This window comes from Penicillium antarcticum (assembly GCF_028974205.1).
Source record: "Penicillium antarcticum strain IBT 31339 chromosome Unknown utg000002l_segment0_segment0, whole genome shotgun sequence".
NCBI classification, from domain to species: Eukaryota; Fungi; Ascomycota; class Eurotiomycetes; order Eurotiales; family Aspergillaceae; genus Penicillium; species Penicillium antarcticum.
This window is the reverse complement of record NW_026695300.1, coordinates 1177025-1198399: the sequence shown is the minus strand read 5'-3', so window position 1 is coordinate 1198399 and position 21375 is coordinate 1177025. Positions and strand designations below refer to the sequence as shown.

The 21375-nt window shown below is 47.9% G+C and overlaps 7 protein-coding genes across 7 annotated transcripts; 2 read left to right on the top strand and 5 right to left on the bottom strand.

The window, feature by feature from the left end:
- Window positions 1-2326: 2326 nt before the first annotated feature.
- Window positions 2327-2643, bottom strand: N7508_001427 (uncharacterized protein; the record flags this gene model as incomplete). The annotated part of the gene is made up of 2 exons (XM_058459493.1): window positions 2327-2462; window positions 2522-2643. The coding sequence occupies 2 exons, from the start codon at window positions 2641-2643 to the stop codon at window positions 2327-2329; spliced, it is 258 nt and encodes an 85-aa protein (XP_058323025.1).
- A 2407-nt stretch (window positions 2644-5050) lies between these two features.
- On the bottom strand, window positions 5051-5726 carry N7508_001426 (uncharacterized protein; the record flags this gene model as incomplete). Its single annotated transcript, XM_058459492.1, has 2 exons — window positions 5051-5296; window positions 5355-5726. 2 exons carry the CDS (start codon window positions 5724-5726, stop codon window positions 5051-5053), a joined length of 618 nt encoding a protein of 205 aa, XP_058323024.1.
- A 1388-nt stretch (window positions 5727-7114) lies between these two features.
- Window positions 7115-7786, top strand: N7508_001425 (metallophosphatase domain-containing protein; the record flags this gene model as incomplete). The annotated part of the gene is made up of 1 exon (XM_058459491.1): window positions 7115-7786. The coding sequence occupies one exon, from the start codon at window positions 7115-7117 to the stop codon at window positions 7784-7786; it is 672 nt and encodes a 223-aa protein (XP_058323023.1).
- Window positions 7787-8605: 819 nt separating this feature from the next.
- Window positions 8606-9337, top strand: N7508_001424 (uncharacterized protein; the record flags this gene model as incomplete). The annotated part of the gene is made up of 1 exon (XM_058459490.1): window positions 8606-9337. One exon carries the CDS (start codon window positions 8606-8608, stop codon window positions 9335-9337), a length of 732 nt encoding a protein of 243 aa, XP_058323022.1.
- Window positions 9338-12238: 2901 nt separating this feature from the next.
- N7508_001423 (Pfs, NACHT and Ankyrin domain protein) lies at window positions 12239-15345 on the bottom strand (the record flags this gene model as incomplete). Its single annotated transcript, XM_058459489.1, has 3 exons — window positions 12239-12267; window positions 12369-15021; window positions 15097-15345. The coding sequence occupies 3 exons, from the start codon at window positions 15343-15345 to the stop codon at window positions 12239-12241; spliced, it is 2931 nt and encodes a 976-aa protein (XP_058323021.1).
- Window positions 15346-15613: 268 nt separating this feature from the next.
- N7508_001422 (uncharacterized protein) lies at window positions 15614-16672 on the bottom strand (the record flags this gene model as incomplete). The annotated part of the gene is made up of 1 exon (XM_058459488.1): window positions 15614-16672. The coding sequence occupies one exon, from the start codon at window positions 16670-16672 to the stop codon at window positions 15614-15616; it is 1059 nt and encodes a 352-aa protein (XP_058323020.1).
- A 702-nt stretch (window positions 16673-17374) lies between these two features.
- On the bottom strand, window positions 17375-21227 carry N7508_001421 (uncharacterized protein; the record flags this gene model as incomplete). The annotated part of the gene is made up of 8 exons (XM_058459487.1): window positions 17375-17588; window positions 17647-19225; window positions 19318-19472; window positions 19537-19821; window positions 19870-20150; window positions 20199-20268; window positions 20394-20664; window positions 20723-21227. 8 exons carry the CDS (start codon window positions 21225-21227, stop codon window positions 17375-17377), a joined length of 3360 nt encoding a protein of 1119 aa, XP_058323019.1.
- Between the last annotated feature and the right edge of the window lie 148 nt (window positions 21228-21375).

Below are 21375 nucleotides of genomic sequence, written 5' to 3'. Positions count from 1 at the left end.
GTCTCAGACACCGCTTGAAATGGCACAGAGCAGGGGTCTTCGGGAGGTTGTTACGCTTTTGAAAAAGGCGGGTGCGAGGTATTGACCTGATTTGTAACTTTCGTTTGGTGCATGACAGTGGAAGTTGTTACTTTGGAATCCAATTGAGCTATTGGTATGTGTCTGTAGAAAATACATACGGAAAAGGAGCCTTGAACCACTACAAGCGCACCAATATGGAAACTGCAAGCCAACGCAGTAATGCTAAGCGATAATGGGCCATATTGAGGGGGCCTTATGAAGCTGCTCATAACGCTAAAAGAGAACGCTCGATTATTGGTGCAAGTTAAAGAAGTAAGTCACTAGGAGAGTATGACACATGAACGGGCAAGTGTTGTGATTGTCAACTTGACTCGTCTCCGAACATACGAGATCTGTTGACCGGATTGGTGTACTTCGAGACCCCACCCCTACACCCGGGAAGGATGGCTGAGGGAACGGTGTAGGAAAGCTCCATCTTTCGAGGCGGCTCACCTTGATAGATGGAGTGGTGGGGCCACCAGCGCCGGGCTCGCACGTCTTCGCAGTGCTGGTGACCAGTAACCTCCGGTGAAGCTAAGACGAGCCCATATGTAAGTGATTCATTGCTTTGGGGATCTCGAGCGCAAGGGAATGACATGAGACAACTCACTTCTTTCTGTTTCTCGATGCTATTCCTGCTTCGAACGGACAATCTCTATGCCATCCGTTCCCCCAGGATAGGCTCGGGTCAGTACATTGTCCTCAAGGCAGTCTGACTGATTGCCGAGCGCAACCAAAATGCAATCACTCTCACATCCCCATGTCCCAAGCGTCTCTCTCCTTGCCTTGCCCGCACGGCGTTGGCACCCCCAGAACGCTCCATTCTCAACTGATTGTTCACTGACGTTTTCACTGCCCTGTCCCCAAATCCTCGACAGCCAGGATGCTCGGTGGTCCATGATCAACACCCTTCGACTTCTCCACCTACTCCATGGCAGCGAGACCTATCTATTCTTGGTCAGCTTCGGCGTTCGGTGTCAAACCTGCCGCCACTCACCAGCCTTTCGTTCTCGCCTTTTTTCTTTCTTTTTTTTCTATTTTCTTTGCGTTCCGGTCAATTTGATATCCTGCTCAATGCGTGCAAGATAGGATCCACATGAGGTCCATATTTTGGAAAAAGAATCCTCGCTGGAGGGTAAATGACAGAGCCAATTGGCCCTTTTTTCTGTGAGCAGAACCGGGGCAGTCGCAGGGCCTAACGACTAAGGTGACTAAGTTTCAACAACCAGGCTAATATTCCATCGCTCTACAAGACCCCGCGGGATTCAATCTGATCGCTCCCATTAGCACATTGGTGTGCGTCAGCCCTCGATACGCGAAGCGACCTGCTGCATCACATGAACCTGTCAAACGTCGACATCACTACCAAGCCCATGGAGCCCACGCCCAGCCGCAGCCGCATCCCCAGCGTACCGGAGAAAACACGGATGACCATCCAATTGCTCCCACTAACTCCAGAGGTGTTTCACGACCCATCCATGGTAAGCCACCGGTGCAGCGGTGACAGGCAATGGTGAAGGAAGTACCCTGGAGGGACGTGTTTTCCGGAAGGTCAACGGTGTTGGGGAACCACCTGCGCAGAGGCACGTCAGCGTCTAGCCAGCACGTACTCACTGAAATTTACGACCATGTCGCCCTCCAGTCTGATGATGATTCACTGAATCCCTGCATAGGTGGGCTTTTTTGGCAGTGAGGCAGCCGATTTGGAAGCTAAGACGGCCGCACTGATGGGAGCAGGGGGCCAACGGAGCAGAAAAATCGAGTCCCGGAGATTCCACCGCTGGCGCTGTCCGTCTGGCTTCCAGCTTAGAGTGCAGTGCAGGCGCGTTGCAAGGGAAAATACGTCAATCATTAGGCAGAGGAACAAAAGACGGTAAAACCAACCAGACGAATTTTCAAAGCACCGGGCAATAGGATGCTTCGGCTCTACGAGGGCCTGCCAAAGCCGTACGACTCGATCCTATTGGGAAACATGGGCAGGTGGGCGAACCAACTAAGGCATGAGGACTTCAATTATCGGGCTTCAAGTATCATGGCAGCATCAATTCATGTACATATTGTCGCCACTCTCTATGCTGGATGTCAAATGCTGGAGCTTGGGTATTACCTGTACTGGGATGAAATGAAGTCTCATTGAAATATCAAACAATCATTCAGCCAGTCTTACTCCTTAAAATAGAAATGAGCTGTCCCAGGAGTGCACATCATGTTTTCTTTTTCCTTCTTCAACACGACGCTGCAAGAAGCAGCGCCGGGATGGTACCAGCTATCTGATGTTCCTCATCTGCAGTTCGTGGGGCTTCTCGTTGATGTTAAAGCAACCTTCCTGTTCTAGGCAGTAATCTATTTTCCACTGCCCGTGAACACCTTGCGTCAATTTCCGCAATTTCTGCGACCGATACCTATAGGGGAATTTCAGTAAATAGCTCTTCTTTCTCCGCGGATCCTTTGATAAGCTCACCAGTATTTTTCATTATGCGAAATCCATGCTCCGGTGAGACGACACTGGTCAAGCCAAGGACGGTCTGCAAGCCATTCACAACTTCCTAGATTCCGAGCCACCCAGAAAACAGCCTGATTCATGTTTTCAGACAAAGCTTATTTTGTAATTAAAGTCGGACACATGGGACAGGCTATTGAGTCCAGCTTCCCGGGGACAAGAGACAGGAGATCCTGATAAGGTTTTGAAGAAACCAAAGTCTAGTCTATGTGAGGATCTTTTGCGGCTTGATCCCCGGGGACGAGAGGAGTTCCTGATGAGGACAAGCAAGGTAGGCTCAGCTGTGAGATGAGCATCGGAGGAGAAGCTTATAGTATGCCAAGCCGCTACACATAACTGGCCAGTTTCCTTGATAAATAAAATAAAAGCAACTCGCACATCATAGCCAGATCCAGTGCTCAATAAACAGCAGTGGCTGAGGCCCGGTTGTCCCCTATCGTCAAAGTCATACTCGAATGGGCCATATTTGGTTTCAGCTGGTTTCGCGGGTGATTTGAGGACCTTGATAAGCTGGTCTCGACGTCGAATCGTCAGAGAAATACAGGGACATAGGTCATCTATACCGGCGTAATATGTGCAAGATCTCTCCAGAGCTGGTTATCTCAGTAAACTTTTCGTAAATTCTTTCCGAGGATGGAGATTCAAACACTTTGCACAGTAGGCCCAGCGGCGATTTTCGAGTCGAAGAAGGAGTTGATTTCGCTGCACATCCTGACTGTTTACGCACAGTATTAGATTCCTAATACGCAGGAGTCGTGGAAATTCAAGATCTTTGTGCTTCACTATTGTCCCGGATAGGCTGAAGAGCTCTTTGCAGCTAAGGGATAACCAATCTTGATCAACTAGTGAGATGTGTTGGTAGATCTTCTGTAAGATGCTCTCATGTAAACAAAGTATGGTGGAGTATTTTGGTACTTTCTTCCAAATACTATGAAGCAGCCCCAGAAGCATGTTTCGACATCGCGACATCTTCGAGTCTTCAAGGCGAAAGATAATGTCGAACGAAAGGCAGGAGACTGGGGTTTGATTTCAGATACAGACACGATGTAAAACTAAGTAGACCGAGAGCGCCAATCTGATCTATGGATATTTGGTAATATTGAGCACGAAAAGACTTCAGGGTTACGGTCTGTGATTAAGAATTGTGACTTGGTGACGTATTGATTGCATGTACCAATTCCAAATTGATCTAATTCAGCGTCGGGAGGTTTGGATCCGGTGCCTGTCTTGTCTATTAAACCCGCAAATGAGTTTACCGATCACGCCTTGGTTAGCGCAAAAGCTCCGGTAATACAGCGTTCAGACGAGCCTATCTACCAATCGATTCTATTACTAACGCATCCTCGCCCGCTCGTCCACTTGATCCTATAGCTACGCCGCAAAGATCTATTTCTATTGACTTTCGGAATTAAATTTAAGTTTCTTGAATGAGGATATCTCTGTTTCAGCCCTCACTTTCCGAGGTAAGTCAGAAAGTGTGATGAATTAGGAGCAAGGTGACGAATATTCACCTTAGGTGATATTGAAGATATGCTAAATAATCACAAATCTGTGATCGAAATGTATCAAAAGTAATGGATTCTTGGTGGGTCTTGATACTCGCTGATACACCTATAAATTGCCGTAACTCATCTGATAAACTCCAACGATCTCTCCATCATTTTTATGAAAATAATGTGTAGATGGGAAATTACTATAGTCCCACGGGAATCCCCATGGCGGGAGAAAGGTAAATATTATAGTCCAATGGGAGTGGGACTACGGGACTAGACCTCGATGGGAATTCCCATGGGAAATGTCAAGCTCTATACATGGCATGTTTTGAAATCAAAGGTCATCACACTAAGGCTGCTTAATAAATTGGTGGGGCTTCAACACAACTTCATCATAGTGTGATGGTGCTCTCCTGGCTATTAACACACCTATGGCTTTGTTTCAGGTCACTGCGCTCTTACCGTGTGATTCTTTCACTAATAAACCAAGGGTATATAATTTGCTATCACTGGGGAGCGGTCTCAAAATAACAGTAAAGAGCAAGAGTTTCTGAAGAATCCTCAAGCAAGCCAAAGCCAGAGCAAATTGAAGTTTTCCTAAAGGGCCGAGAACACCCGACGGTCTGAACCTGCGCGTTCTCTGCTGCGGCGCGGATATGTGTCGGACTTCCTCCCTCGGTGTTGATCATTGCTTGTGACAATTGTGGAAGACCGTATCGATTCAGGGAGCAAAAACCCTCCTTTAACAATTGTTTGATGAGATTTACCGGATTCAGGATTGACGTGCGTGGTGCAGGGCACTTGAAAATTCTGGAAGATAACCGCCAGGCTCGACTCATCTGTCGGCCCTCCAAGGCACAGGACGGATCCTGACCATCCATCTGCAGGACTAGACGGTTCATTCGTTTTCCATAAAAGTGACGCAGTCTGTGAATACGCAGTGCGGTCCCATAGGTACTGGGTACCTATGACTGTTGCTTTTCTAATTGCATTAGGGTCAACGGTTCCTTCGAGTAGAAGCCGCCTCCCAACGACTGTGGTGCTCATCCTGGTTACGTAGACATCGGACCCAGCGAGCGCAGCTGAGTATGACGCCCATCCCGACACAGTGGGATAGCCAGGCGGGCTGACAAGTTGCCTGAGGTAGATTATCGTCCATGATAAGGCTAAGGTCATGTCGATAGCCAGCGGGAAACGGAAGATCTGGACTTGGATCGTCGAATGTATGGGAGATAACACCGATCTAGATGAATAAGTCGGAGTCCTTGGCAGTAAGCACGGGAAAACGGGCAGAGACTTACCCTCTTCTTCTCCGTCGTTAGCCAAACCTCTTTCCCAATCGGGGAATTTTTGTTTGAACTCCGTACGACTCCAATTTCACAAGTGTCGGATTGAGGTGGTGGGCGGCGGCAGCGTAGAAGAGCGCTCTTGGATTTCAGGATCCACTCGGAAAACATCATCGTCATGCGAGACCGTTGAGGGTTTCTCGCAAAGCCATGCGTTACAGTCGTTATGGCTTCTTTTCCATCGGTCATCCGAATTCTCAGGCCCAAGCAGCCTTGACAATTGAGACTCTCGGGGTTTTCGCAAACTTCCATACCGGATATGACGGTGTCGGCGCTGGCTTCGAGCCTATATTCATCATAGACTGTTCGCAAACCACCAACTTCCATGATCCAGTCTCTCTCATACACGGTTTGAATGTCGCGGAATGATTTAAAAGGACGATTAGGAATCCACTGACGAAAACACGGGCCCCTACTGCCGCGGGGAATAGCTCGCGTAAGCTATCAATCTTCTCGGGGGATAGAAGCTTTCTTGGGTTGATGCCTTCTTTAAAAAGGATGCCTTCTTTAAAAAGGTATTCCTCCCTCCATGGTGAACGTGGAGACAAGATTCTCCCAAACGGGACAAGATTCAATATGTCCTCAGGATAAGGGTGCAATGGTCGCCCTCCCGCTTCAATGTCTTCACACGCGCCCTTCACAAGCCAGACCTCAGGGCCGTACTGGGGATGCGATACGTAAACTGAATCATGTAGTCGCAATGTGGGATGATGAGTCCGAACCAGCCGTTCATTCTCTGGCGCAGTCTCGAGAGTGTGAACAGCGCGTATTGCTGCTGACTCAGGGAGTCCCCATACTTGCGAATCCGTTCCTGTTGCGCTTTAGCGACTCAAGTCTAAAAAGGACAAAAAGCGAAATTCGTCTTACTCGGTATAAGCCTGGGATAAGATGTCTGATGATAGGGGAAGGAGGTATCGAAGTCGGTTTCTGGGATGGGCAGGCGACTATACCGTACCGGAGACACGAGTCTGGGACGTTTAGCTGACATGTCGAGGCACGATGATCCACAATTGCTTTGGCTGGGAAGCTTGGAAATAGTACGAGAGTGGGGTACACGATTCAGAAGCTGGATTGGCAAAGATCCATATGGGAGCTTCTACTTGGTGACTCAGACATGAAGGCACCTTCCGGAAAGGTAATAGTAATTATGTACTCACAGTGACATCCATCCTGAGGATGCCACTTAATCAGCCGTCGGCTAGCTTTACTCAGCCCAGGTTTGTATAGAGACAACGCGCATTGAACTCAGTTCATATAACACGTTCATATAACACTAAATTTGAATAGATTTCATCCAATCATCCGATATGGTGTAAGTCAGGGTCATAACGGAAAGACCACGATTGTGCGTGGTTTTGCGGGGTAGAATCGTGGCGTTTCCGTATAGTGCGAGTATATACGGAGTACTAAGCACGATATGCAAAGTGCGCTTACCCGGTGTAAATTAGCATTAAATTCCACGTTCCAACAAACCGTATTCCAGGGTTATACTTTGCGGTTGATACCCCTGTCGGAACCAAAATGTATCGGCCAATCATGCGTGATCACTACTCTGTATTTCTGTATCCCTTTCTCTAGCAATTTATACAGACTTCTGACTAAGCGACGGAAATGCAAACTAATCAAACAAATATGGGTTATTTTTTAACAAGATTTGTCTACTATAATGTGTGCCAGCCAATAAGGTGATGTAGAGGACTCTGAACTCCCCAATCATGTCCAGTCTTCACGAGCTCCTTCACCGACAGCGACCAGGACGATGGCAAGAATTCCGCGCCCGGCCTTGTGTCTTCCTCGCAAAAATGCTTTATGGTTGGTACGAGCCTATACCAGCTACGCCACTCACAAAACCTATCGCGGTTGTCTGTATCTCTGATACCCACAACACCCAAACCGACGTCTATGATGGAGACATCCTCATCCATGCTGGTGATCTCACACAATCTGGATCTTTCCAGGAACTTCAAGATTCGATCGCCTGGCTACGCAGACTACCTCATCCCACCAAAATTGTGATTGCTGGCAATCATGACCTACTACTTGATTCAGCGCGGGATGATGTGTCCCGTCGAGCAGCCTCCGAGCGAGCTCAAATCGACTGGGGAGATATAATCTACCTCGAAAACGAGGAGGTAACAATTTATTGCCCAAATGGTCGTCAACTGAGGGTCTACGGAAGTCCCTACTCTTGCCGCCATGGCAACTGGGCCTTTCAATATCCCCGAAATCAAGATGTATGGGTTGGCTCAGTACCAGATGGAATTGATGTGCTGATTACTCATGGTCCACCACTTGCTCATCTTGACTTACTGAAGTGGCTGTCCTTATTTGCTACAGACCTTATGGAGAATTCGGCCAAGGCTACATGTATTCGGCCATATACATGAGGGTTCAGGAACTGAGTTGATGCTGTTCAACAGGCTCCAGGAGGCGTATGAGGGCACTGTCGTTGCTGGAGGGGGCTTGAAAAATCTACTGTTTACAGCCTGGGAGTTTGCTAAGGAAGTCCTACGCCCAGCCGTGGAAGCAAAATGTTTACTTGTAAATCCTGCCATCGTTGGAGGGTTACGGGACAATGAACGAAGGCAGCCTATCAAAGTTTTTATCTAATTTTACAATCTTGCTGACCAACTATTTTGAATCCCACCTGTGCAACTGTGCCATGCATGCTTCCGTGCCCCTATTCTATGGACTCGTCATTTCATCTCTGCACATGGTGATGAATTTCTCGCTTTTTGAGGGTATATTTATCTGTCCCATGAATCACCGTGATATGTATCCCGATTTTTATTCATGATAGCTACTTAAATAAACAAACCCGCTGCAATAATATCACTGGATACTAAGGTAAAACTTAGTGTGCTTTTCTCCTCCTAGTCTTTGGTTTTGCAAACAAAGAAAGGTTCTTGGAAAGGTTAGCTGGACCGCAGGCAAAGTACGGAGGAGACAGTACGAGGTTATTGCTTTATTTTTCAAGCGTCAAGTCTCTACTGGTATCTCATTCCTGTGCTCAATGTGCAGAATCATGTGATATGCGCGACTGAACAAGGATTATAGGAACACGCTGCCCTAGGCTGTATGCTGTTTCCCTAAAGTAGTTCCGTATGCTCCTGCCAAATTGAATTCGAGTATGCACGAATGACTGGAGATACACGAGTCGACTGGAAGCTGGTAGATCTGCATTCAAAACTTCTACGTTGATTAAAATGGGTCAGTCGCTGTCCACTCTCCGCTGGCGTCGCAGTGCTCGTAGCCTACAAGAGCTAGCCGCTCGACCAGCCGCGATACGCGACCTGAGTCCGAATCTGTCTTGTGAAATTCTCATTTCTGCCCTCGAGAATGTTGCCAAATACACTTCAGCCAAGAACCAAGACATCACTCTCGTTGTCGTTGGTGGAATCATCAATACAATCTTCCTCAAAAGTCGCCCTGAAACTCATGATGTCGATTTTTTCAATGACAATCTTCCACCCGCCGCGCTCAAGTGCCTTTCGAAGGCAGCCAAGTCCGCTTTCAAAAGGAATCGTATACTCGGACAGGGGTGGCTCAACAACCACGTTGTTCTCTTCGTCCCATCCCATATACGACGTATTCTCCTCGATGAAGCGCTTGAGCAGCATGAAGTTGTTTTTCAAGCCCCTGGACTTACTCTCTTAGCTGCTCCTTGGGAATTCCTTTTTTGTACCAAGTTGCATCGAATGTCTGGAAGAGGTGTTAGCACCGCAACGTCTTATGATCAGGAGGACGCGGTTCATTACATGGAGAGATACATTTCACTTCAATCTACCGCTGCTGTAGCCCAGGGAACTGTGAGGTTTTGGTTTGGACAGTATTTACCTGATTGGACCACAGAAACAGAGGAGCTGCTCCCGGGTGTGAACTCCATGTACCAGACCACTTTTCATGTTGAGCATGATCCAATCATTCTTAGTTCTTGATTCTTGCCTTGATTGATCTCAATACATATTGGTTACTCATGGTCTAGCTAATCTCCTGATTCCAGGGAAGAGGTCTAACCACTCGGATGTTCCAAGTTTCAACTGGGCATCAAGTTTTACGGTCTTAATCGAAATGAACCTCTACGTGATGGACATAAATAGACGATTAAGTATGTGGAATCAAGAGATGATCTCATTAGCTAGCTAGACGTATGAAGTAATACGCCGCGCAACGCAAATTTGTCGCTAACACTTTGAGTCCCGCAACAGCTTTCATTCCTCGTCTACTAATTCATAACTAAGTTTGCGTGGGAGACTTATCATTCAAGACCAGCGCTGTATATATTGCTCTAATTGGAGCCTCGAGTGATCCCAATCGATATCTCGAATATGGGTTTTGTATCGTTTGCACTCAACAGAAACGCACTTAGCGATTTGTTTCTTCGTATTCGTGGTGAGGACGATATCGGCTCGGGTTCCGACCCCCTGCGGCATAGGGTTCTCGCTCGATTACATGTTGGGTTATAGAATTGGACCCAAAACCCATTTTGGGTTGGGTTGGGTTGGGTTGGGTTCGGGTTAGAGTGGGTTGTGCCGAAGTCTATAAATAAGTAATAGAGTATAAACGCGGTTTCATTCGAAGCTTTAATTAAAAATACAGCACAGGCTATTACTATCGAGTAGCTGGGTCTTCGTTATTCTATATGATTTTACTAGCTAATTGGTATCGAAAAAGCTTTTTATCCGATTTATGGTTTTAGGCTTTACTACCATATCAAATATCTAACAATTATATCAAAGACTGGTCAATTATAATAAATACTCTAATCTAATTTTATATTTCCTATCTACTACAATGATCTTCTACCACCTCTCATATAACGCTAAAGCGGGTCACTATTATACCTAACCGGCAAGCCGCTTCCTAATAGTAGCCATAAATCTATACAGCCGTAGGTTAACTTAAGGGAAATTAGATAAGAGAAGTAATACATAATATATTGATCTATCGAAACTGATAGATGGGAAAGGGGAAAAGAAAGCTATTAAGTCCTAACGAGGTGGGGATTAGGTGGTCCTTCAACCTAATTCATAGGGGAAATGAGAATTAACTATATTTGATGACAGTTACCGGCTCATCAGCTGCTATAATACAGTTCTGTGTCAAAAATATCTGAAAGTTCCATTGTTACAGCGTCCGTGTAGACAGGGGCCACGAACGTTCCTCGCAAGAATCAAAAACATCACACGACTTGCAAAATAGTATTCCTGAAAATCTCGCCAATAAGAGGCCTCATGGCTTCATGAATCAGTACAATTTGCTTGTTACTACAGGCGCTTTCCATTGATATAGGTTTCATCTGTGTCATGACAGCGGTTGTGGCGACAGGCTCCAATATGGCGTTCCTGCATCCCGAGAGGGAGGCTCAGATAGGAACACCAAAAATATCTGCACCATGCGATCCACGCCAGCAGAGATTCGAGAGCATGGAATAAATCGCCCAGACTGCCGAGAGAGTACTGCGGCACATCAACAACAACCTCGAGGGCACTGATGGGTTTACACCGGATTCATTAGGTCCATCAAGCAATACGCACTCAACGCCCCAACAGGGTAACACTCAGGGGATGGCGAAGGCCGTCGAAGCACTCGGAAAAATTGCAGAGGACACGAAGCGCCTGAACCAAAGAATTGATACTGTTGAAAAGGCGACAACTATCCTATCGTCGGCTATCTCTTCAAAACACCATTTCGACTGACTCGCCCGCGACGTTCTGGCGCGGCCTCCGATCCCGAGAGTGGCAGCACGGTCTGGCCAATGCGAGTGCGCCCGCCACCTCAAGCAACGACACCTCGTCACCAAGGGTGCCTAACATCGAGCTCCAGGAAGGCCGCGAGGCTATAGTCAAGGTAGGACCGAATCATGAGCTTCGAGGACGATCACTGAGGGAGCTCGTCGAACAAGCGGAACGTCATCGATCGACGACTGTCCGGCAGAAGAACTCTGCATTATATAACTTCTAGCAGTTAATCTGTCTAATAAAAAGAACTAAAAGAATATCTTAATACTAATAAATATTATATCTAAAAGTTCCTATATTCTAAACTAATAATATATAGAATAAGATATAAGTAATCTATACTATTTTTAAAAAAATAATAAGTATAAATTCTCTATTTTTACTACTATTATATAAGATATATTTTTAATCTTAGCTATAGATATAGATATTAAACGTTTTTTTAGTATTCTACACGACGGCAAGCGGGGGGCCACAAATGGCTCCTATTGCCCCGTTTTTCCGCCGCCCGCGACCGCCTGCCCGGCTACGCCCTGCCCCTGCCCCTTCCGGCATGGCGTCCACTGCGGCCGCCCGAATGGGCTTAGCGCCACAGTGGCCGCTTTTATCGGCTGACGCCTCCGTTCCTATCTATAAAAGACCGCTCGCCCTCTTGTCAAGTCTCCCACGCACTTTCGCTCCCCTTGCCACCCGATCCCCCTTTCTTCTCGCCCCCACCAACCTCCGACGCATTTGGACTCATCATCCCGACGACGCACTGCCCCTTTCATTTCACCGGAGATGCCGCTGCTTCCGACCCTCAGGTCGTTCTGGCCCGCGGACGCGACCTCAACGCCCAGGGGCATCGGGTCTGAAACGATCATTCTCGGTGGCTTTCTGGCCAATATTGGTGTGACAAAGTGACAGGTGCTCTTTGCTACAGAAATTATCTAGATCGCTTCCCACCAGAACTCTTGCACGTCGAGCCTGTGCTATCTATTTTCTTCCGCCGACCTCGCACGCCTTCATGATGTCTCCGAATAAAATACCTGATGACGCATTTCTCGCTTTCCTCTGCCCCCTTCGACGTTACATTGCACAGGCCTCGTCCCTGGTATACTAGCGTATGCTTGCGGCTGCCAAGCGTTCTGTTGGCGTCATAACAAGTCTCTTAGGGCCCGATGCACACAGCCAGGAAATATTCGACAACACAGCTCGGTATCATGAGCCAATAGCGAAAATACCTCACCTGCACCTGTACGAGACTGCAAGACGGCACCCTGTGTTTCAACGCCTGGTCCTAGCCGTTTTCCAACATTCAGGGCCCTCTGAAGTGGTGTCCACCCATCTTTATCACTGGTATTGACATCGAAGAAGGAGCCTTTCTCAATAAGTAGTGTTGCTATTTCGTCGTTGCCATGCTTCAAGCATTGTTGCAGGAATGTCCACCCTTCCTCATCGCAGATGTCAATTTTGGCCCCCATATCAAGGAGAAGCCTCGTTATTGCCTTGTTGCAACTAATCCCATATGGACGAAGTGGTGTCTTTCTTTCTTTATCGCGAGCATTCACATCGGCTCCTTTGTCAACCAGAAGCCTTGTTATTGTCTCGTGGCCACGACGCGCGGAGAGATGGAGTGGTGTCCATCCATACACATGTCTGGCTTTGACATTGGCGCCCTTTTCGATCAAAAGTCTTGCTATCGCCTCAAAGCCATGTTCCGAGGATGCATGTAGGGGTGTGTATCCATCCTGATCGACGGCATTGACATCGGCGCCCTTGTCGATCAAAAGGCTTGCTATTGCCTCATGACCATATATTAAGGATGTATGTAATGATGTATCTCCACAATCATTGCGGGCATTGAAATCGGCGCCCTTGTCGATCAAAAGGCTTGCTATCACCTCATGACCGCGTTTTAAGGATGTATGTAGGGGTATGTCTCCCCACTCATTTTGGGCATTCACATCAGCACCCTTGTCGATCAAAAGGCTTGCTATTGTCTCATGACCGTATTTTAAGGATGTATGTAGGGGTGTATCTCCATAATCATTGCGGGCATTGACATCGGCGCCCTTGTCGATCAAGAGGCTTGCTATCGCCTCATGACCATGTTCCGAGGATGCATTCAGTAGGGGCGTGGATCCATACTTATTGACGGCATTGACATCGGCGCCCTGATCCATAAAAAGCCTGGCCAACGCCTCATGACCACGAAACACGGAATTATGTAGAGGTGTCCTTCTTTCATCATCTCTGGCGTTGACATCAGCACCCTTGTCAACAAGAAGCCTTGCTATTTTCTCATGACCACTAGTCGCGGAAGAATGTAGGATTGTCTCTCCCGAGCTTGTGCTGTCATTGACGTTGGCGCCCTTGTCAATTAAAAGCCGTGCCATTGCTTCATGACCCCCCTGCACGGATAAATGCAGGGGTTTTGGCCCACCTTTCACGCTAGCATTGACGTCGGCTCCCCTTTCAACGAGAAATCTTGCAAATGTCTCGTAGCCACATTTTAAGGCCCAAATAAGTGGTGTTCCCCACTTAGTATCCATACCGTTGATGTCGACCCCTCTCTGGAGGAGAAGCTTCACAATGCCTGTCCGGCCCTCTTGGGCCGCCCAAATCAACGGTGTTCGACATTTGAAATCCTTGAAGTCCTTCCTGTGGTTGAGACCTTCTGTGAGACTGATGCCCTCATAAAAGCTGGAGGAGGAGTCCAAAATAGCAGCAACGGTATCTTTGTCGCCATTGGCCAAACCAGCAAAGAGCGGATAGTCGTATCTCTCCCCACGCACCTGGGTATGTGGATCTTCTTTGGGCCTCGCGCGAATGAGCTCGGGGCATCCTTTGTTTGATAGGATGTAAGACAGACTTCCATTCCGGCTATACCTGTTTTTCTTTACTTTTTCGAAAGCATTGCTCGCTTCGATCCAGTCTAAGACAGCAAACGATGACAAAAATTCGTCTTGAGGGACGACTTTCGCCGCTGCATTCGCGTGGAAGACAATATGCTGAGTGGCATACTCCAGAAACGGGTATTCTTTTGGGCATTCCGTCAAAGCTTCCGTTCGCCGGTCGACGTCAGACTCCGGCGGTAAATTCGTGACAGATTTACGGATCAGATCATGATTCGCATAGAGGTTGCAACACTGTTTGAGCTTCTCGTGACCTAGACCTTCGCAGTCCAATCCAAGCTCAGGCCACAGCTCATATAAACCTCGGTCCTTGATGAGAAAGTCTCGGACGGACTCGTGGATAAATTGCACAATAGGCTCGCTAGACCTTGTGGCTTCCGTGGTCTCGGCTAGTCCTTTTGAGTAACCAGCAGCAGATCTGGTTATCATGCATTTTTCCGGTCCAGCACCAACACTCGAGACAGTGGCATCTAGGATCTGACCGTCGACCAAGTCCTTCGGGGACAACCCAATCCAGAGAGCATGGTAGAGCTCCTGAGGCCGCAGGGGTCTCTTTGCGTACAGAATCCAGAGGATACAGAGCTGGAAGCCCTCCAAGTTGTTTTTGTCACGCCTCAAGATGTTTTTGAATAGTTCGCTCAGATCACTGGGCAATTCTTCGAGTCTCTTCTCCAAGGCCAATCCACCCAGTCCATACTCTCTATTTAGAATTCCAACAACCAAAACGACCCACATGAACACCCCTGCGGCTTTTCGGAGAATTTTTGGATGCAACTTTTCGATAAGCCTAGGCTCTCTGATTTTAAGGCAGCTTTTGAGGTAGGTTTCCAAGTCTTGCGCGTGACCTGACTGATGCTCAAGTGTGAGCCGGATCCCACGTTCTATGGAAATATAGGGATAGTGTCGACTTGAAAAGCAGATTCGGAATGAGATGCCCTTTTCAGTGGATGTTTGGGTCAGGGCTTCGAAATATTGGACCATGTCCTACACCTAGGATTCATCGCACTCATCAAGTGCATCGATGAAGCAGGTAAATAAGCGTTTTCCGAGAGCGCAAACCGCATTCTCAAATGTATCCTTCAGAACATTCAGCGGAGGGCAGCCATCTTGATGTTGAGGAAATAGTTCGGCATTATCCAGGACAACCTCAAGATCCGGGTACCCTTGAAGCAGTTGAAGCAGTAATGACCGATACATCCCAGATGTCGATTTTTCAAGGTCTGTACCTCGAGCGTTGAAGAAGAATGAAGCAGTGACAGCATGCTTGTCGCGGGTGCTGTCCTTCATCCTCATGTACGCAAACTTCATGATTGTCGATTTGCCAGCACCAGGCTTACCACTGATCCACAGAAAGCCATGATGTTGCGTCAATTTAGCGGGATCAAGCCATGCCTTATAATCAGGATGGTTAAGAAACCAGCGACACGTCTTTTTCTCTTCTTTCTTGATGCTGGTTTTTCGGGAATCGATCTGGTCGAACTTGAAAGATTCTAGTAAACGCTGCCGATTTTCCCGCTATCGATTGTGGTCTAAAAGTCAGGTATGAGCGGGGGATATTGGAAAGACATCTCCAAGGCTAGAAGGCATTCTTACTAGAATCGACAGTGGGGCTGACACCTTGACGCGATTCGGTCACAGACAACTCTTCAAGCAACTCTCTTGCGTACGCGGCCGCGGTTGCAGCAGCATATCTCTGCCACTCTTTGCTCTTGTGGGAGTCTGCATAGTCGCAGATTCCCCGAATCGGAAGACATGGGAGGATGTCCATCAGACCAGCACTTTCCATCTCAAAACATATGACATCTAGCTCTCGAGCAACGTTGTCTCGTGTTGTGCCGTCCCTCATGACTTGGTTCCCTGAGGCAATTGCGCCATAATGAATCGTCGCCTCGTCAGAGGTGCGGCTGCTCCTTGGGACTAGCATGGTGTGGTCGCACCCGTCACAGCTATCAGTCAGAGATTCATGATCATACGATGCATAGAACAGAAGATCAGAAGAGGTCGGGCGAGAGTAAGCGGGCTGTCCTTGTAATCTCTGTTGCAAGATGGAGTGGATTCGACTAGGGCGGCGTTCATGATTCGCGCGCACGTTAGACGTGCCAAATAATGGATGACAAAGCCTAGGGATTGCCGTTCGTCGGAGCTGTCCGTCTCCGATAAGTTTTCCAAGATCATACTGCATCACCCTTGTTCCGACGACAACATCGCCCAAACGAACATCGGTATTGCCAGGCACACCACCGCCAATGCCAACCATCAAACATGCACGAATCGCCGGGAAGGTCCGCTTCATGTTGGTCATGATAATCGCTGCGTTGTTCGTTCCATACTGTCCCTCTGGTAAACACGCAATGACGACATTATGCCTAGCGATGCTTCCTAGTATGTAGTTGTTGTCGTCCACACGGGTAGGTAGGCGTTCGTGAATCTCATCTAGCATTGCCTGAGCAGCTGCCATTTCTATGTATAGCGCGCAGATCCAAGCGATGGTGTACTTAGCGTGCGGCGGGGCACGCAAATCGTCATGGTGGGAGGTCTTGGGTCGCTTCGACAAGTGAATTTCTGTCGTGATGTGGCCATAGTTATTGCCCACTTGAAACCCGTAATTGGCCCCGTGATAAGACGTGGATGCCATGATGGGGGTTGCATGCGCTGTGGGTGGATTAGGGCGGACGGTGACTCGAGAGCCTCAGCTGAACGAGCTGAATGCAGGCCGCTAGGCTTCATTGCCTAGGTATCAGGTGACTTCACCTGGGCAAAGCGCTTAGCGGTCAACCTGAAGGTGCGGGCATTTCGTTGCTCTCGAATCGTACGCTTCCCAGGCTCAAACTCAGCTCCATGATAAGCATCCAAACATAAGTTTCACGACATGCCAGGCCTGAGAATAAAGACTGGCGACACAGTACTCTGTAGGTGCAAGTGAAGTATGATTGGAGGTTGAGGAGGGTTGGAGTCGGGGGCGAAGATTGCTGCCCAATAAGGATTCTTCGCATGTTTGGTCTGTTTGGATTAGGTGCGGCAGTTTCTAACCACCGTAGTTATCAGCGGCACAGCTACTGTATGGGTAAATTCACTCGTATCATAGGAGACGAAGAGAGAGAGAAGAGAAAGGGAGACAGAGAAGCTCTCAGGTCTACCTAGACTAAGTTACGGGCTCGGAGCCTGATATATCAGGCACCCACCTGGCCACCTGACCCTAACTTCCACCAGTTCAAGCAGTGCAATATGATGAATACAAAATGTCATTGCTAAACAAAAACAAACCGATGAAATAAAATGTATATCTATGCCTCATTGTTTAACTCCAGGCCGGGACAGCAACGTGGCCCGCCCCATCTTAACCGTGGTTGTCGCATTGGTACTTGTAGTCGATAGTGACCAGACAACCATTACCTATATGATATGATCCACATTTACCACAGCCGCCGATTTTGCGGATATTCTGGTAGGCATTCCACATGTCGTTGCCACTGATGCTGCAACCCGCACCCTGAACAAAGACCTGGCAGCCTCGAGTCTGATCACCCCAACAGTTGCCATTCAGGCCGCCACTAAGAAACAAGTGTTAGTATGTGTATCGAAGGTAATGGGTGTGGTATTTGCACGTACCTCGACTGGTAAAAGGGATAGTCGTCTCGATGTAGGACATTGACGGCATGATCGCACCACTTCAGGAAGTCCGGAGTTGTGCACATCGTCGAGCCCTGGCAGTCATAATCGTCCGCGCGTGGCTCCACGTAGCTCTCCGCTGGATTGTAGCCTTGTGTCTGCACGACAAACTTGCTTGTGTCGGCGGTATTAGTTCCAATGGGTAGCGTCCAGGTGTATGTGTAAGCATCGACATCGACATCGACGGTCCCAATGGATGTCCACGACCAAGGTGGAGTTGTGGAGCCTTTAGGCATCGTGCCACTGTATTTATACAGCGTGGTACCTTCCACCATATAGTGCGTGCAGACGTATTTGTCAACTTTGAAGTTAACACTCCACCCAGGGTCTTCGTCGAAGTCACATCCTACTTGAGACCAGATGTAGAGGCGGACGAACGCGTATGGAACAAGGACATCAGCCGTGATTGTTGTAGATCCCTCCTTCGGGACTGATTTCCAGTTGGCAACGGTTTTGCCGCCTGGTAAAGCATCCGGGTTGATTGTAACTGGATCAGACGCAAGACCCATATTGCCGCCTCCTCCCACCGCACGTACATTGAAGGCATATCCACCCCCCGGTGTCAGACCACCAAGTGTGACTTGAGTCATTGAGCTTGGCAGACTTGCAACAAGCTTGTCGCCTAAATAGACGGAGTATGCAAGAGCATTGTCAACTTTGTTCCAAGAGATTTGCCCAGACGTGTAATCCGAGTTGAGAACCTTCAACCCGAAAACCTGGGTAACACCGCTTCCAGATTTCCAGGATGATGCGTCTTCATTCAGAAGAGAACCACCATCAACTGCAGCCAACATTTTGGTCATGTAGGAATCGACAGGCAAATTGTCATAAGGGTTAGGCAAAAGGTCATCTGTGAGCTGAACAAAGCCAGCTCCGCGCTCCTTAGATAATTTGATCACCTCGTCAATCTTATCTTCTGGCACGTTGTAGATGATATGCCATAGTTTCCGCGGGTCCTTTGGTGTCCAGTCATTAGGTGTATATTTGTTCACGTATGCATCGTAATCCAGCTCGAAAGTCAGAAGTGTGTCCATGGTATCTTCGAAACAAGACGCCATAGGTGACCCAGGGTTTAGAACAGTGTATGCTCCAGGATGATTGCGCTTGGTATAGTCGTTGATGTGTTTGTAGAGGTCGACATATTGATTGCTGTCACCACATTCGGGCCAACCCTCGTCGAAAAAGATACCGCCAATGCTGTCATCATAAAGATTGTACCACATATCGATATCTTCTTCGATCTGAGCAGTCCAATCTGCCAAGTCGCCGGAGCCAAGCCGCGTCTGGAATTTCTGCGTGCTCACACCAAGATATCCCGTTCGCACATAACCTAGGACGGTTTTACCAGAAGCCGAACCTCGGTCTATGACTTTAGTCCAGCTCGCGTCGACTGTAGAATCCGGGCCATTGACGACGTTGGCGATCAAAATAGGCATCTTGCTCTCATCATAACCGACCAGACGATCCCAGGCAGTCGGGTCTCCTGTGGGATTGATGTATGAAGCCACCGCTATCTGTTCTGAAATCAATGATTTCATATTAGCTTTGAATAATTTGACTTCTGATTCAGGAAGTACGTACGGCCATCAGCGGCATTTGAGTCTGACGAACCCGATGAAGAAGGCATAGGACACGAGTCAAAAGTGGCTCGCTCCGGGATCGATGAAAGACCGTTATCAAGCTGGTTTTTATTGGTCATTTCGTATATCACCAGTGAGGCAATGAGGGAGTGAAGCAAGGGCTGGGGGTGGAAAACCCGCAAAAATCTATTCAAAGTCAATCTGTCAGATCTCTCGTCCTTGGTCAAAGCAGGCGGAGGGAATTTCTTACCCGTCTGGAAGAACACTTCGAACCTGAAGAGGAGCATCGGCATCGGAATTAGCAGCGGCCACTTTGACTGACATCAAACTGGCAGTGGTGACAGAATCAGTAGTCGCGTCAGACACATACTGCTCCTGTGAGAACTCGGCGTCTGGATCTAGTAACAAAGTTATCTGCGCAAGAGCATTCATTTGACCCTCAAAAGAGGCTTCTGGGACAGTATTTAGGCTTCGCTTCCACGGGTTATTGCCAAAGACGTCCATTGAATTCATCTCAAAGAACATGAGGCCGGATCTGTCAAGATTGTTAGTTAACCACATGAGTGAGGTTTTCGACGCTCACCTTCCGTTGCTTTCCGTTGTGGATTCATCTACGCCAGCTTCGCAGTAGCGGCCATTGAAATGGCCGACGTACCAGTCGTAATCGACAAACTTGACTTGATCACCGGCTCTTTCCACTGCAGCAGCCTGCGGTTCGGTCAGAGTTAGTGGCTGTTTTGCTCGGAACAGAGTATCATGGGGGAAACTAACAATCTGAGAGTTCACAGCGTCGACAAGATCATTCATTTCCTTTCGATGCGCCTTCGTGAGGCGCTCATTATCTTGGAACTTGTTCGAAGCTTTCTGTTTATCCATCAGTATCATGCTGGAGGAACCTGGCATGGTACTCACATGATGCCACATTGACCAAGTGACTTTATCACATTCGGATGACAGATCTTCAGCAAAGAATTTGGCATAGCTTGAAAGCAAATGTTAGTTGGCGATGTCGGCAGATGGAATATAGTGTCACACACCCAGTATAGTAAATCATTCCACTATGGTTGGTTAGCATTCAGAAACGAAGGAAAATGCAGTATTACTCACTCAGACGCTAGTTTCAACTTTGCCGCCGAAATCACAGAGTCAAGGCTTTTGCTAAAGGCATCTCCGCCAATGAACTTTTTGGTCTTCGCCAATTGTGCATCGCACCCGATGCTGTTTTCTTCCAAACCCAGGGTATTTTCCACGGCATCTTTCCATTCAAATTGTGACTCCTCAAGAGCCGACTCCACCGATGCTACTTGAAGGGGTGTGTACGCGGCCCATTGGAAAATACACTGATTCAGGATGTTTGTGAGCTCAGCATCATTGCCGCCTGATCGCTAATCAACATCAGCGTGTTCATAGGAAGCGCCATGGGAGAATATAAATACCGGCTGATAGCAATATGACTTGTTGTCCTGCGTCGATCAATGGAAGTTGCTCCTTGATAACTTCAGAGATAACGGCGCCAGAGCATGAGTGGAACTGGAACGTGCGTGTCGATGGATCACCTAGCCGTCCATCGTTATGGACAAGATAAGGGTAAGATTCATCATAACGACTGCAAAAGAAAGCTTTGGGCGGATGAAAAAGAAGAATTAGTCCACAAATATTATCTTGGAATCTAACAAAGAGATACTTACCACCCTGTTCTGACAACAAGCTTCCAAGTCGGTTGCCAGATCCAATTCCCGCTGAATAGGAATCACCAACAGCGGCCATTTTTGTGATAAACGAGAGATCCGACGGATCAAATTCTGCCTCATCTCTACCCATCAACATCTGGGTATTCATGGTTGAGTTTTTAAGGACTCTCCAATTGTGAAGTGGATTCGCAAGAGCGTAGCTCCCAAGGGTAGCAATGACCACCAGGCCATGCCATGGTTGCGTACGCATATTTGGCAGATAAAGGAGAGACCACAGTGAAGCGCTGGGAGAGATGGAGATGTGGAAGTGTAGCCTTGCAATTAATCCAACGAGACGAAAGCGTTCTTATAATCGTCGTCGCCATCTACTACTAGGCATTAGGGTTGTATATTTGGGC